This window comes from Arachis ipaensis, chromosome B7 (assembly GCF_059453495.1).
Source record: "Arachis ipaensis isolate K30076 ecotype BB chromosome B7, ASM5945349v1, whole genome shotgun sequence".
NCBI lineage: Eukaryota > Viridiplantae > Streptophyta > Magnoliopsida > Fabales > Fabaceae > Arachis > Arachis ipaensis.
This window is the reverse complement of record NC_142442.1, coordinates 143,123,560-143,138,324: the sequence shown is the minus strand read 5'-3', so window position 1 is coordinate 143,138,324 and position 14,765 is coordinate 143,123,560. Positions and strand designations below refer to the sequence as shown.

The following is a 14,765-nucleotide window of genomic DNA, read 5'->3' as shown; positions in this document are numbered from 1 at the left end:
AACACTATGAATCTATGAAAGTAATCAATTAATGAATAATGAATTATTTTATCATCAAAGAATCCGCTACCAATAAATTGGAAAAACACTTTTGCATGCGACTGTTTAATGATTTGGCCTGTGTTGTGCCATATGCTGAGATCCATGCGGTTGAGCACCATTCACTATCCCAATCCCAATGGTGTTTGGTCCAATGAAGTTGATAGCCAAATGCCAAATTAATAGCTCCTTTCATAGCATAGATAAAAATGCCATGCACCTTGTGAGGAGCATAGCAACCTCCCACCACTTAACAAATTCAATGAGGTACTCTTACTGCATCACTCTTCTCTAAAGTAAGAAGTTGGTATACTTGGTGGGGAAGACAGATTTGCAACCCATTTGAACTGTTACAGTGACAAAAGCATCAAGAGTTAGTGTTACTCAATTTGCCATAACAAAAACAAACAGAAAGGAAAGGTGATCACCTTGTGCTGCTTGTATTTCTCCCGAACAGCTGATAAAGATGCTGCCCTTCTCGACAAATACAAGTCATGTAAGATCAGAACACATTCTTTAAGTTCAAGCGATGTATAACCGGAGCATTCGCGCAAGGATGAAGTCTGCAAAATGTAGTAAATTCAATAAGTGCCTTGAGCAACAGAACCTAACTTCTTGTAGAAGAGAGTCAAATACTTACCCAAGGATGCACCACAGGCCAGATAATAAATCTGGCAAGAAATATAACCGAAGCAGCTACCATAGAAGGCAAGAATTTCACACAATCATAGTCCAAAAGACTTAGCTCAGCAAGATAGCAGCTCAAAAATTCAACCTGAGAATGCTTAATCTGACACAAGAGGAAAAAGGAAAAGGTAGAGACTTAGTGTTAATTCAATGTAATAAGAGGTTTTGAAATCAGAAAGTAGAACCAAGCTTACTTTTTTATCTACAGAAGCAATTCCTGAATACATAGATAGGAAGGTCTTAACAGTAGGGTTCCCCATTTCAAATTTTAGGGATTTGAGTATCTCAGCTTCCATCCGTACAACCTGCAAAACAAGAATTGAGTGAGGATTGACAAAGAACAAAACAAGATCCAAGAAATTGAAGCAATGAGAATTAACAAAGCACATTTATTTTTTTAAATTTACCTGTGATTTCGTGTATGTATCTTCAGTGATGTAGCAGAATTCCTCTACATTCGGAGGGTTGATTTCTTCATACTTCCTGAACATTGAGAAGCGGAAAGACAATAATTAATTAATTAATTAATTAATTAGAATTATGAAGTTTGATAAGATAAAGCATAAAGAAAAGGCGTTGAATGAATGCTTACGATGCAATGAGCATGGAGGAAACACCGAGTAACTGAAACTTGGATCGAAAAACAGGGTTTATAGATAGAAATCTATCAATGTAAGAAACAGAGAGAAAAAGAGTCTCTGAGAGAAGCTTGTACTCGTCTGCAACCTCTACCAACCAATCCACCAATACACCTCTCATGTTAGCGGTAACTTCTTTCTGAACTTTTTGAATGTAATCAACCATTGGCCTTCTCTTCTTCTCCATCTGACAAGAAAAAGAGCATCCAAATCTAAGAAAATTGACACACCAGAATGAAGGAAGAAAATAAAATAAAAGAAAAGGGCGATACCAACCTCCATTGAATGAAGATAGCTATGTATGTCGGCAACATAAGGCGCGTCAATAAGACTGGGATCGTGGAACTTGAGTGATTTTGCTTCAATGGTGGAATGGGGTTTCCTGTTGTTAATGGGGGATTGAATGAGGTTGGGTAAATTGGGGAGTTCGGCCAAGACAACACGCTGCTTCTTGAGGTGCTGAATCTCGAGTTGGGTGGGGGCGGTGGCTCTTCTCTTTGTGGCGGCGCGTGTCTCCATCTCCGTTAAGAGTGGTACGTATTGGAACAGAGAAGAGAAGAGCCACAGAGAGAAGAATGAAGAAGGATCCGATGGTGTGGAGTGTGGAGTGGGGATTGAGGATTGTGATGTTAAAATAATGGAACATGTTAATAATAATTAAGAATTAGAAGAGCGCCAAAGTGAAGTGTTTTTCTGAAAAAGGAAAAGTGGGTTTGGGTTTGAAATGCCGCTACTCGGTTTCGGTTTTAGAGTGTGTTTTGTGAGATTTGGTTTTGGTGTTTTTCATATATGGCGGGGACGGCGCGCTTCTTTTCCGCTTCTCTTAGAATTAAGTCACCCAATTCATGGTAATTGGTAAACTCTTCAAAATTTACTTGGAGATTTTATACAATTTTTACAAAGTGTACATTCAAATGCGTGTAACGTATAATAAAAAATATTTATTTAGAGACTAAAAATAATAGAATAAAGGATAAATATCTTATTCGATCCTGACCCTTTTTTTATTCTGACCTTTTTTTATAGGACATAGTGCACTTTAATCATCCTTAAACCTCAACTAAGTCACCAGCCATTAGGAAAAATAGACAAATCGACTCCTGTTATTGGATAACAAACGGTTATCTGCTGTCGGGGTGGCAAAGCAGGCCGGCCCGCCCCAACCACCCCCACCCCCGCCTAGGCCCGCCAACTAAGATGGGTTCAAAATGCTAGCCCGCGCCCGCTTTATGGCAGATTGGCGGATCAGCGGGCTAGCCCGCTTGACTCTTTTTTTTTTTTAAATAAAATTCATTAAAATTAACCAAAAAAATAATTAAAAAATCAAATACAAATAAAAAATAGTCAAATTATAATATAATTTTTTTCACTATATTTTTTTTATTTTTAACTTCAATAAAATTGTTCAAAATAATATTTGTCAATAAAATCATCTTTATTTTAAAAAATAAGTCACATCATTTAAACAAATATACGAAATTGTAAAATAAAATAAATGAAGTTAATAACTAAAAGAAGAATAAAAAAAGTGTTTGAAAATTCTATAATTATTAATTTTATAATAGTAATCACTCTTTTATTTAATAAAAGAAAGAAAAATAAAAATCTTTGGCCCACGCGAACCGGCCCGCCCCACCCCGCCAAAACCCGCCATTTTGGCGGTGCAGGTTTGGTGGATTTTTTTAATTTGGCGAGCTCCAAATCCTAGCCCAACTCGCCTTTTTTAGCGGGTTTAGCGGATCGGCCCGACGGGTTCAACCCGTTTTGCCACCCCTGTCTGCTGATGTGTTCGGAAACAGTGTCAAATGTCAATCCCAAATGAGTGTAGAGACTAAATTCCACAAAATGGGCTTTCGGGATGGAAGCTGAGAAGTTCCTGGACTTCATGATCACATAGCGCGGAGTAGAAGTAAACCAGAAAAAGTGTAGGGCCATTCTCGAGATGAGCATCCCAGCAAACCTCAAGGATGTCCAAAAACTATAGGAGATAACTTGCCGCCCTCTCGCGATTCTTCGGAGCATTGGCCCAAAAAGTCATCCCTTTTTTAAACTCATGAAAAATGGCATAAGCTTCAACTGGTAGTTCGAGTGTGAGGAGGCCTTCCGACACTTCAAAAGAGTGCTGGCGAAACCACTCATACTCTCAAAATCCATAATAGGAGAGACCATGTCCTCTACTTATCCATAACCGAATAGGCGTTAGCAGCAGCACTTGTCCAGAAAGACGACCAAATGACACAAAGCCCATTATACTTCATAAGCAAAGTCTTCCAAAATACCGAAATGCGCTACTCATGGCATCCCAATGCCTCCGATAATACTTCTAAAGTCATCCCATTACGGTCCGAACGGACTAGGTTGTAAGGCAAGTGCTCCAAAAGCTAGACCTGACAGGACTGATGCTAGCCCGATCGGTCGAGCTATCCCAATACGAGATAAGATTCGAACCCAGGAGCGTGATTAAGGCTCAGGCCGTGGCGGACTTCGTTGCCAAAATGATCCCTGGAAGTGAACCCCTAGAGTCATAGGAGTTCCACGTCGACGGCTCATCAAACACCAATTCCGGAGGTGCAGGGATAATATTGAAAAACAAGAATGGGATCACTATCGAACAATCCATTCGGTACGAATTTTCGATCTCCAACAACCAAGTCGAGTACGAGACCCTCTTGACTGGATTGACACTGGCAAGGGAAGTTGGGACGAACAAACTATAAGTTTGCAGCGACTCCCAAGTGGTTAGCTGCCAAGTAAACGGAAACTACCAAACACGAGATCCCTTGCTGCAACAGTACTTATCCAAAGTCAAAGGATTTATGGTCGGATTTGACGAAGTAATCGTCCAACACATTCACCGGGAATGAAAGGCGAGAGCCAATTTGCTCTCCAAACTAGTGAGTACTAAGACGGCCCTTGGGAACCGATCGCTGATCCAAGAAGTCATCAGGGCTCCATCTATCGTGACCATGACATTGGTAAACCTTACCATAACGAACCAGCACTCATGTACCTTCCCAATTCTCCAATACCTCAACAACAGCAACCTACCCGAGAACCCAAGAGAGGCAAAGCAAATTAAACGGGAAGCCACGAAGTATACCACAATAGCAAGACAATTATACAAGCAAGGGCTACCTCAGCCTCTCCTCAAAGGTGTAGAGTCCGGTGACATAGACTATGTACTTCAGGAACTCCATGAAGGCTGCTGCGAATATCACATCGGGGGCAAAATCCTAGCTCAGAAAGTTATCTGAGTTGGGTACTTATGGACTACCATCATCAAAGTTACCTGACTACTCAACATTTGTTAATTGTATATACTTAAGCTAAATCAGACAAAATAACCATCCAATTAAGAATTTAAATAAGTATCTATATACCTAGTGAATTGAACATTCAGTATCTAAATTCGTTCGTTGATGTATATACCTTGAAGGTGTAAATGGAGCAAAATCCAAGAAAACCAAGTTGGCTGAAAACATCCGCAACACCATGAAACAAAGCACTCGCCCTCTTAATATCTTGAATCTGATGCACCGGCCTCCCCGCCACGTATCTTTGGCAAGTCAGTATTCAACTCACTCGAAGCGAAGTACAGCGGTAACAACAACCCAGACACGAAATCCCCTCCGTTCGGAATCGTCAATCCGAACACGAATGCGCTGAAGATCAAGTGGATCCCGATCAAGTCCGTCACAAATCCCGATACCATCGCTCCGGCTAGAATTGGCGCGTGGTTGTGGCAGCAACGACACATCCGACGGATGTTGCCGCGGCAAAGGGGAGACACAGGTGTGGCTGCGGATGGATTCATCCCTGCTACGGATGAACAAGTGCACGAATGTTGGCTTTGGTGGTGTCAGCAGTCTCCTCCGGCGGTGGCGGCACGGTCAGCATGGAGGGAGTGGAATGACAAAGGTGAGAGTGCGATGGCACGAGATAGAGAGGATATCTGGTAGTTATTATGAGATTATAGTTACCATAAATAGTATGAATGAATTTAACTACTAATTCTAATTTTTTAAATTTCAAAATTTGAATTTAAATAATTATTAAATAATTAATTAAAAATTTAATTTTTAATTTTTAAAATGTTTTTTTTAAGTTTATTGTACACATTATTTATAAAATTAATTGTTTTCTCATATTTTCTTAATTTAATAATCCGAAAAAGTAAGGCGCCCCCGCCACACGAAAACACAAATTACGCTTCACTGTTCACAACATTTCATTTTCATTTTTTCAAAATTTCGTCAACCCATTTTCATTTTTTACCAGTAGCGGCACTCTGAATTCTCAAACTATTTTCATTTTCATTAATCTTCTCTGTTTTTCTCTGTTTTGAAATTTTCCCTCAAATGGCGCTCTTCATGCTTCATCCTTATTATGCTATAAATCCCAGTTGTCTCTTTCAATATCCCTCCCTTCAAACTTGGCACCCTCTTCCTCTCTTCTCTGCTCCTTATTACCCTCTCGCTTTCTCTGTCCCCTTTCTTCAACGAGAGCCACCTTCAGAGATGGAGACTCGTGCCGCCGCAAAGAGGAGGGCCATCACCGCAAACCTCACTGAGACTCAACCCCTCAAGAGGAAGCGCGTTGTGTTGGGTGACATTACCAATTTTCCTACTGAAATTTTGGATACTCGGAAACCAAAATACAAATGCCTCAACAATGCCAAGCCCAAGAAAGCTTCTGTCACCGACAAGAACATGAAGGTTGTGAAGGTTAAGGTGGAGAAGGAGAAAGAGAATGTGCTTGATGATGAAGATGACAAGCTCAATGTTGACCCTGTTGCCTCTGATATCTATGTGTACCTTCGGAAGATGGAGGTAAATTCTGGGTCTCAAGAAAAATTGCACCTTTTAGCATTTCATGTTGGTGTTTTTGGGGTGGGTCTTGTATTGATTCTGATGAGTGCTGGTTTTTTTCTCAGTTGGAGATGAATAGAAGACCGAGAGTTGATTATCTTGAGAGGATTCAGAAAGATGTAACTGCAAACATGAGAGGGATTTTGGTGGATTGGTTAGTGGAAGTTGCAGAGGAATACAAGCTTCTCTCTGACACACTATATCTTTCAATTTCTTACATTGATAGGTATCTCTCCATGAATCGTGTCACCAAGCCTTATCTTCAGTTGCTCGGTGTTTCATCAATGCTCATTGCTGCGTAAGGCTTCACCAACTTCAATCATTTGCTAGATGTTAATCAGTTTTAAAGTGTTGTTATTTGTATTTGTGTCTAATGTTCAGGAAATATGAAGAAATTAATCCTCCTCATGTGGAGGAGTTCTGCTTTATCACTGATAACACATACAAGAAATCAGAGGTAAATATTTCATAGTCACGTGTAAATGCTTTTGTAACACTGAATTTTGTTTTGGTATTTGGTGGATTTTCCACTCAGTTAGGGTGCCATTGGTATATCATTATAGGTAGTGGAAATGGAAGCTAACATACTGAAGTCTTTGAATTTTGAAATGGGTAGCCCAACTATTAAGACCTTTTTAAGGTAATTACTTTGTCCAATTATTATTCTATTGTTGCAAATGTAACATATTATAGATCCCAATTGGAATTGAAGTTGATTAATAGTTTTGTAATTATGGATTGCAGGAGGTTTAATGAGATTGCTTGTGAGAGTCAAAAGGGTCAAAAGTTGCAGTTTGAGTTTCTGTGTTATTACCTTGCTGAACTAAGCTTGTTGGAATATGGATGTTTGAAGTTCTTGCCTTCTTTGGTGGCTGCTGCTGTTATATTTCTTGCTAGATTTATCATATCACCTGAATCAAACCCCTGGGTATGCGTTTAATATTATATTATTATTGTTATAGATTTTAACCTGTGATTTAAGGCATTTATGATGATGTTTTTTTTTTCTGCTTGTTTCAGACTTTAACCCTTTATGACCGCACTGGATACAATTCACTTCAGTTGAAAGAATGTGTTCTGATCTTACATGACTTGTATTTGGTAAGAAGGGGAGCATGCTTCCAAGCTATTAGGAAGAAATACAAGCAGCATAAGGTGTGTGTGTGTGCGTTTTTACATTGTATGTTAGCATTCCTTTTTGTTATTACCTTTCATTATTTGAACTTGAATGACCTTTGTGTTGTAACAGTTCAAGTATGTGGCAAATATTCCTTCCCCTCCTCAGATACCGAATTCAAGCTTTGAAGATGACTTTTATGAAGAAAACTTTTATGAGTAATGCTATATAGGTAAGGGACTATTACTTTAATGACTTTAACTACGTGCTGAATGCTTATTGTGAAGTCCATTCAATGCTGATTTTCAATTATAATGTCAAATGCAGTTAACATAACTAACTATTATGAGTGTAACTAAATTTGAAATTCAGTATTTGGTAACTTGAATTATATGTGTTTTTTTGTGATGCAGGGTATAGTGTTAATGATCATCAAGGATATGGACACATGATAACAGTGTTAGCCTTTTGAGTTAAGAATGTAAATCCTTCTGAGATTACCCTAGACATAGAAGTGAAAGTTATGGTGATTTTACTAGTTGTTTTAATGATTATATACCATTGTACAAATGGGAATTTTGTAAACCGTTTTTTGTTCATTGATATGATTTGGCATCTCTTATTAGGCCTCAAATTTAGCTATTCCTTTTCATTATCCAGAAAGCAGAAACCATAATAAACCAATTTGTAATATAATAATTGTTTTCAGAATCAGTTATAACAGGCACATAAAAACCGAAGCTGTTTTTATTTTCATACTTTTGATTAATTAGCATGTGATTATAAAAGGTGTATTTGAAAGTTGAAACTAGAAAGTTAGAAACTGACATCAGATATGAAAGAAACTAACTTGTATGTATAGCAGACTAGCAAATCAAAAACTAATTTGTCTCATCCAGAAAAAAAAAAAGAAGTAACTCTAAGATGTTTTATTTTCTAGAAGCAAATTAAACTAAGATGGCATTCATCATATTTGATGATGTTGATCGGATATTAAGATATCTGAAGAAGGAAATTGAGACAGATATTGTTCAATTAGTTGTTCTTGCTCCCTTGCCTCTGCTATTGACAAAGATCCATTCCCTGCCACCAAATCAAAATTGCTCCAAAGATCAAATTCAAACCTATGCTTCTCTTTAAAGTGATAATCTATTAATCTAATCACACAAATAGCTAGTAATTAGTACCTAAATCATGGAGTTGCTCCCAAGAGGAACCATTGATATCTATAACTTGTCCAAAGTCAGGAGATAGTGTGCAGACTTCTAAACTATTATTATCTGGATTCATTTGAAGTTGAAGGGTGTTTGTAGAAGGCACAAGGGTAGAACTTGTGCCTAACATGTCAACAACAGCACTATGTGATTGTTGACCCCTTACCAGAGCACAGAATATTGGAAAAATGAGAAATGATATTTGCACTATTCTTAATAGTATATAAAATTTTCATCTTTTATTTCTTATCAATCACTTTTGATATTAAAAGTAGAAGGTATACAAAAGAATTGTACACAAAAATAATGTATATAATATTACTCTTAAATTTAAATGTTACCAAAGAAGAGCAGGAGCATAGGCATCAACAAAGTTGAGAATATTAACATTTGGATCTTCCTGTGGGAGCCACTCTACTGGATTATTTGATGTCTCGCCAACAAATAATCCATCTACATCTACCGTGTTTGCAAGATTCACCTGATATAAAAATAATAATCTTAATCTGGAATCCTATGCAAAAGTTCTATTCTCATCAAATTCTATATTTTGTTGTATTTTTTTTTTAAATAGATGTGCCAATCCAATATATATTTGAAAATGGGAAATATATATGTAAACAAATTCATGGAGGTGAGAAAAACTTAACCTTTACATACCTGTTGATCAGATACACCAAAATTAAACTCTTCTTCTAAGACACTCTGTTCAAAACAAGACTGTGAAGTGTATTTTCATTTAAGCTTTGTTAATGCATACCATTAACACCCTAAACTTATGAGTATATTATTATCTTACCTTTCTTAACTGCACTTGCTCTAGAGTTTGCTGAAGAATATGCTGACGATATTCAGCCTCACAAAGTGTAGTGATCTCACATGGATCACCTTCAAATATCCTGAAAAATTTGTGAGAACCAATTTAATGGTGGCCATGCTATGCTTTATTTCTTTTCTTAACCGACATAATAATTGATTGTAAGCAAGCATAGATGGTAATATTATTTTACAAAATTGATTTTGATTGAAAGTGAGTTAGTATTAATGGGTTTATATTTGACCACTTCTGTATAAAATTCATGGTAATAAACTAAATATTATTTAGATTATATTACTCAATATTTGATTAAAAATTATTGAAAATAATATGAATTTAAATATTATTTTATATTATTTTATTTTAGATATTTAAATAAATTCTAATATTCTTTTTATAATACTTTTAGTATTCTCTAGCGTACTTTTAGTCTTCTTTAATACTGTTTAAACTATAATTTTTTATTGTTTACGATTCTAATAATACTTTTATGCTACATTTTTTATTTAATTTAATATTTCTAATAGGATTAATAGAATTACAAAACAAAAAAATTTCATAAAAAAAGAAATAATAAAAACAGTAAGAAAACTCATATAAAGAAATAATAATAAGAACTTCATAAAAAATAATAACATACATAAAAGAGAGTATTGGTGAAAAAATTATAAAAAAAATTCATCGTATAAATAATAAATGGCAAAATTGGTAATAAGAAATATTTTTTTAATTAATAGTCTAACTAAAGAAAATGAACTCGGTACTGGGTCTTAGAAAAAAATAGAAAAAAAAAGTAAAACTTCCATAAAAAATTAAACCGGAAGTTTGAGATTCCAAATATAAACTCTGAGACACTCACCTTAGCCGTTTCTCCATTTTTTCTAACTGAGACTTGCAAATAATTAATTCTTTTTGAATTTTCTGAATAACACATAACATAGAATGATCAGTCTAATTAACATGATATTAGTTGAAGTTGATGATAATTTTTTCATATAAGTTAAAGTTTTCATTGATGAATACCTCAAGCTGGAAATCTGAATTAACCGGGCTACATCGCAAGACCGAATATATTCAAAACCAAATAAGGTTGTAGTCAGATTCAGCTATTGGAATATGAGACTATAACTCAATTATTTGTGTATTTTTTGAGGACTATGTAATGGTGTGATCATCCTCTAATAAAGTTAAATATTTTCAATCAAGAGTTGTATAGAAAAAAATACCTAGGGACTTGGCATATTTGTTCTGCTTCAATTTTCAATTGATTAATCCTTCTCATGTTCTAGATAGAAAGACAATGAAAATTAGTAATACTAGTTAATGCTACCAGCAACTTTTGAAGCTAAGATTGAAGCTTATTTCAAAATATTGCCATATAAGACTATATTATTACCTTTTGGTTATAGATCCTTTAAGAGATGCGAAGGTGTCAAACACCACAGAAGAAAAAATTAGTAGAAAAATTAAGAATAAAATAAAATCAAATCTCATTATATAATTTTAACAAGAAATCTTACTTTTGGTGTTCTTGTGGTGGAAGATTAATATATCGCTCTAGAATTTCATCAAAGCTTTAAAACATATATTAAAAGAAAAAGGTAGTATCACCAAAACAAAGAAAAGGGAACTGAGTCATTCATGTGCTATTATAATAACTCCATAAAAATGAATGAATGTTTGTAGTGTGGAAAAATTAAACCTTGTGCTGGAAGAGAAGAGAGCTGGTCTGCCAGAAGGAGAGAACGTGATGAGAGCAACATCAACATCACAGAGAACAGAAAGCTCGTAAGCTTTCTTGATGAGACTATTTCTCCTTTTAGAGAATGTAATTTGCCTATTTGTTATGTTCTCAATCTTCTTAATGGGAAGCTTCACTCTCCCCATATCTATCACCTTTATTCTTTTACTCTGTAAGTGTATAAAGCTGTTTACGATGAATCAGAGAATGTTGAATTGATGAAGTTAAGCATGTGTTACCTATAAAGCTGTTTACGATGAATCAGAGAATGTTACCTATTGATGAAGAAACATGGGCTGAAATTTTATCTCTATCAAACCAATTAAACAAGATGACGCCATAGAGAATGGAAGGAACTAACCAACGTAAAAGTATGGCGGTTTATATGCTCTGTTTTCATATTCAAAAGATGAAGATCCTAGAATAAACATTATCTTCATCTAAAACTTATTTGATGATGGCAATGGGAGAAACTTAAACAGAAATTTTGTCTTATCAGACCAGTTAGATAAGGTGACGCCACAGAGTAGGGATGGAACTAACTATTAACTAACATAAAAAGTGTAGTTGTTTATATGCTCCTATATTAATATTCACTTCTCAAATTTGTTATGTTTTCATATAAGAAGATATAGATCTAAGTGAACATCATTTTTTTCTAAAACTTGCTTAGTGATGGCAATAATAGTGAGTAATGCGCCAGCTGAAAAGATCATTAGCAAATAACACTAGCATTGATCTATTTTTATTGATTTAATATCTATTCTTAAACTTAATTAGGCGATGCTACCATCTAGAAGTTAAAAAGTTTGCCTGGTTTTGAGTATGTGGAATTTGTTTTGGTTTTTTTACGGTATCCTTTGATTTGATGAGCTAAAAATTAATCTATCCTCATGCACAAGACAAATCTCCAATACGAACTAATAGCTAACAATTAAACCAACCCAATTTAATTAATTTGTGACATGAATTAAAATTAAGTTATTTTATTAAATTTTTGTATGATGAACGTACTACTTTAAATAAAAATAAATAAATACAGATTCGAATTTTGATAGCGAAAAATGTTATTCCACCTTCATTTTATAGTAAAGTATATATATATATATATATATATATATATATATAATTGCTACTAAACTATAACTTAAATGATGTAATTTCTCCTTTTTTTTAGAGGTTTTGAATTCGAGCCTTGTCACATTATTGATGAGATTGATGATGAGTAAGAGAATTTAGTAATTAATAATAAAATAAAAAAATTCTAATTTAATCTACAAAATAAATGATTTTATCTCTATATTATTTATTTAATTTATACTTTTTTCTTTCATTTTTTTAAATATAATTGTTAGGATTAATTTTTTTTTATCTATAGAGACAATAAGAATTTTATTAATAGCATTTGATATTTTTTAAGATTTTCATTAATAATAAAATTATTAATGTTAGATAATCAACCTGCCAACATTAGTTTTTTTTTTAATTTTATTTTATTTATTTCAAATTTTAGATCTTAAATTATAAATTTTTCACCCTAAATCTTGAATTATAACTCTAAAGTATTTGAAAAGAAAATTATCATAAATATACTAAACCATAAAATAAATAAAAAAATTTATAATTAATAATATTTAAATAAATATTTATTCACAAAAATAAAATATATTCAAACATATATTTACTTTCAATTAAGAAAAAAAATTATACCAATTTTTTATTTTCTCAAAATTATTTCGATATTTATTATAGAATATTTTTTTCATTAAAAAATTAATAAAACACTCTGTAAATATATAGTAAGATTAGTTTGATTTTGATTCAAAATATGTGCTATTATAACACATCTAATGTACTTCACATAAAAATAAAAAATTATTAGGCAGTATAAATTATAGCTCTTACACTACGTATTGATTAAATAACAAATTGAATATTTATGATAAAATTCTTTAGCATATGTAGTATAAAATGATTAAAAAAGAAGTAAATCATTTTATTGTACTCTCAGAGTACTTAATATTAACTCCATAAAAATGAATAAATATTTGTAGTGTGTAGTAATTGAACCTTGTGCTGGAAGAGAAGAGAGCGAGTCTGTGGGAAAAACGTGATGAGAGTAACATCAACATCACAGAGAACAGAAAGCTCTTAAGCTTTTTTGATGAGGTCATTCCTCCTCTTAGAAAATGTAATTTGCCTGTTTGTTATGTTCTCAATCTTCTTGATGGGAACATTCACTCTCCCTATATCTATTACCTTTATTCTTTCACTCTCTATGTGTATAAAGTTGTTTACTATGAATGAGAGAATGTTGAATTGACAAAGTTAAGCATATGTGTTACCTATTAGGCGGCGATAGTTGAAAAAAGTATGCAAGAAAAAAAGAAGAAACATGGGCTGAGATTTTATTTTTATCAGACCAATTAAATAAGGTGACGCCAGAGAAGAGAAGGAACTAACAAACATAAAACTATGGCGGTTTATATGCTCATAAATTAATACTCACCTCCGGAATCTGTGTTGTTTTCATATTAAGATGAGGATCCCAAAATGAACATCATCTTCATCTAAAATTTATTTAATGATGGCAATGGAAGAAATTTAAACTGAGATTTTATCAGTATCAGGCCAGTTAGATAAGGTGACACCACAAAGATGGAAAAGAACTAACCATTAATCAATGTAAGAATTGTGGTTGTTTATATGCTCGTAGATTAATATTCACTTTGAAATTTGTGTTGTTTTCATGTCAGAAGATAAAGATCCAAGTGAACATCATATTCTTCTAAAACTTGTTTGGTGGTGGAAATGATAATGAGTAATACGCCAGCTGAAAAAATCATTAGCAATTAGCACTAGAATTGATCCATTTTTATTGATTTAATCATGAGCAGTATCAATATCAGTATCAGTATCAGTATCAATATTCAGAAGATGAAGATTCCAGAGTGAACATCATCTTCATCTAAAACTTGTTTGATGATGGCAATGCGAGAAACTTAAACTGAGATTTTGTCTTATCATACCAGTTAGATAAGGTGACGCAACAGAGAAGGGATGGAACTAACTATTAACCAACGTAAAAATTGTGGTTGTTTATCTGCTCGTATATTAATATTCACTTATGAAATTTGTGTTGTTTTCATGTTAGAAGATAAAGATCCAAGTGAACATCATTTTTGTCTAAAACTTGCTTAGTGATGGCAATTATAGTAAGTAATGCGCTAGCTGAAAAGATCATTAGCAATTAGCACTAGCATTGATCCATTTTTATTGATTTAATCTTTCTATTCTTAAAAAGCAGAAACCATAATAAACCAGTTTGTTATATAGTAATTATTTTCAGAATCGGTTATCAAGTACATAGGAAATTGTCATTCTTAATGTTTAATGCGAATAACTTTGAAGTGTGAACAGTCATGTCTTCAAATTTGTCTCAGTATGAAGCAGACGGCCTTTAAAAATTATAGTATGGTATAGTATACTGCTTAGTATTTTATTATATTTATAAATTTAATTTTAATATATTAACAGTATAAAATATTTTATACAATTGTGTAATTATATTTGTTATTTTGGATGATTATTCATATCGTTAATAAAAAAATAGCTATTTTTTATTAAAGTTATTTTTTATTTGT

The 14,765-nt window shown here is 33.6% G+C and overlaps 3 protein-coding genes across 3 annotated transcripts; 1 reads left to right on the top strand and 2 right to left on the bottom strand.

Moving 5' to 3' along the window:
* Window positions 1–21: 21 nt before the first annotated feature.
* Window positions 22–2,119, bottom strand: LOC107608527 (putative cyclin-A3-1). The gene is made up of 7 exons (XM_016310295.3): window positions 1,641–2,119; window positions 1,319–1,551; window positions 1,134–1,209; window positions 921–1,031; window positions 680–829; window positions 468–602; window positions 22–386 (listed from the first exon to the last, which is right to left on the bottom strand). The coding sequence occupies exons 1-7, from the start codon at window positions 1,881–1,883 to the stop codon at window positions 321–323; spliced, it is 1,014 nt and encodes a 337-aa protein (XP_016165781.1). The 5' UTR covers window positions 1,884–2,119; the 3' UTR covers window positions 22–320.
* Window positions 2,120–5,654: 3,535 nt separating this feature from the next.
* LOC107606384 (putative cyclin-A3-1) lies at window positions 5,655–7,983 on the top strand. Its single transcript, XM_016308450.3, has 8 exons — window positions 5,655–6,193; window positions 6,298–6,530; window positions 6,614–6,689; window positions 6,796–6,872; window positions 6,977–7,160; window positions 7,253–7,387; window positions 7,482–7,581; window positions 7,763–7,983. The coding sequence occupies exons 1-7, from the start codon at window positions 5,723–5,725 to the stop codon at window positions 7,569–7,571; spliced, it is 1,266 nt and encodes a 421-aa protein (XP_016163936.1). The 5' UTR covers window positions 5,655–5,722; the 3' UTR covers window positions 7,572–7,581; window positions 7,763–7,983.
* Window positions 7,984–8,144: 161 nt separating this feature from the next.
* LOC107608590 (agamous-like MADS-box protein AGL104) lies at window positions 8,145–11,267 on the bottom strand. The gene is made up of 11 exons (XM_088492497.1): window positions 11,083–11,267; window positions 10,901–10,954; window positions 10,777–10,792; window positions 10,607–10,665; window positions 10,404–10,431; window positions 10,240–10,301; window positions 9,363–9,462; window positions 9,224–9,268; window positions 8,905–9,044; window positions 8,537–8,724; window positions 8,145–8,432 (listed from the first exon to the last, which is right to left on the bottom strand). Exons 1-11 carry the CDS (start codon window positions 11,265–11,267, stop codon window positions 8,317–8,319), a joined length of 993 nt encoding a protein of 330 aa, XP_088348623.1. The 3' UTR covers window positions 8,145–8,316.
* Window positions 11,268–14,765: the final 3,498 nt, after the last annotated feature.

Coding starts and splice junctions, on each gene's coding strand:
- LOC107606384 (XM_016308450.3), top strand. CDS start 5,723: ATGGCGCTCTTCATGCTTCATCCTTATTATGCTATAAATCCCAGTTGT. Junction 6,690..6,795: donor ACACATACAAGAAATCAGAG/GTAAATATTTCA, acceptor ATATCATTATAG/GTAGTGGAAATGGAAGCTAA. Junction 7,161..7,252: donor CACCTGAATCAAACCCCTGG/GTATGCGTTTAA, acceptor TGCTTGTTTCAG/ACTTTAACCCTTTATGACCG.
- LOC107608527 (XM_016310295.3), bottom strand. CDS start 1,883: ATGGAGACACGCGCCGCCACAAAGAGAAGAGCCACCGCCCCCACCCAA. Junction 1,552..1,640: donor GCTATCTTCATTCAATGGAG/GTTGGTATCGCC, acceptor TTTTCTTGTCAG/ATGGAGAAGAAGAGAAGGCC. Junction 387..467: donor AGAAATACAAGCAGCACAAG/GTGATCACCTTT, acceptor TCACTGTAACAG/TTCAAATGGGTTGCAAATCT.
- LOC107608590 (XM_088492497.1), bottom strand. CDS start 11,267: ATGGGGAGAGTGAAGCTTCCCATTAAGAAGATTGAGAACATAACAAAT. Junction 10,432..10,606: donor CAAATATGCCAAGTCCCTAG/GTATTTTTTTCT, acceptor CTTGCGATGTAG/CCCGGTTAATTCAGATTTCC. Junction 9,463..10,239: donor AAAATGGAGAAACGGCTAAG/GTGAGTGTCTCA, acceptor CAAATTTTTCAG/GATATTTGAAGGTGATCCAT.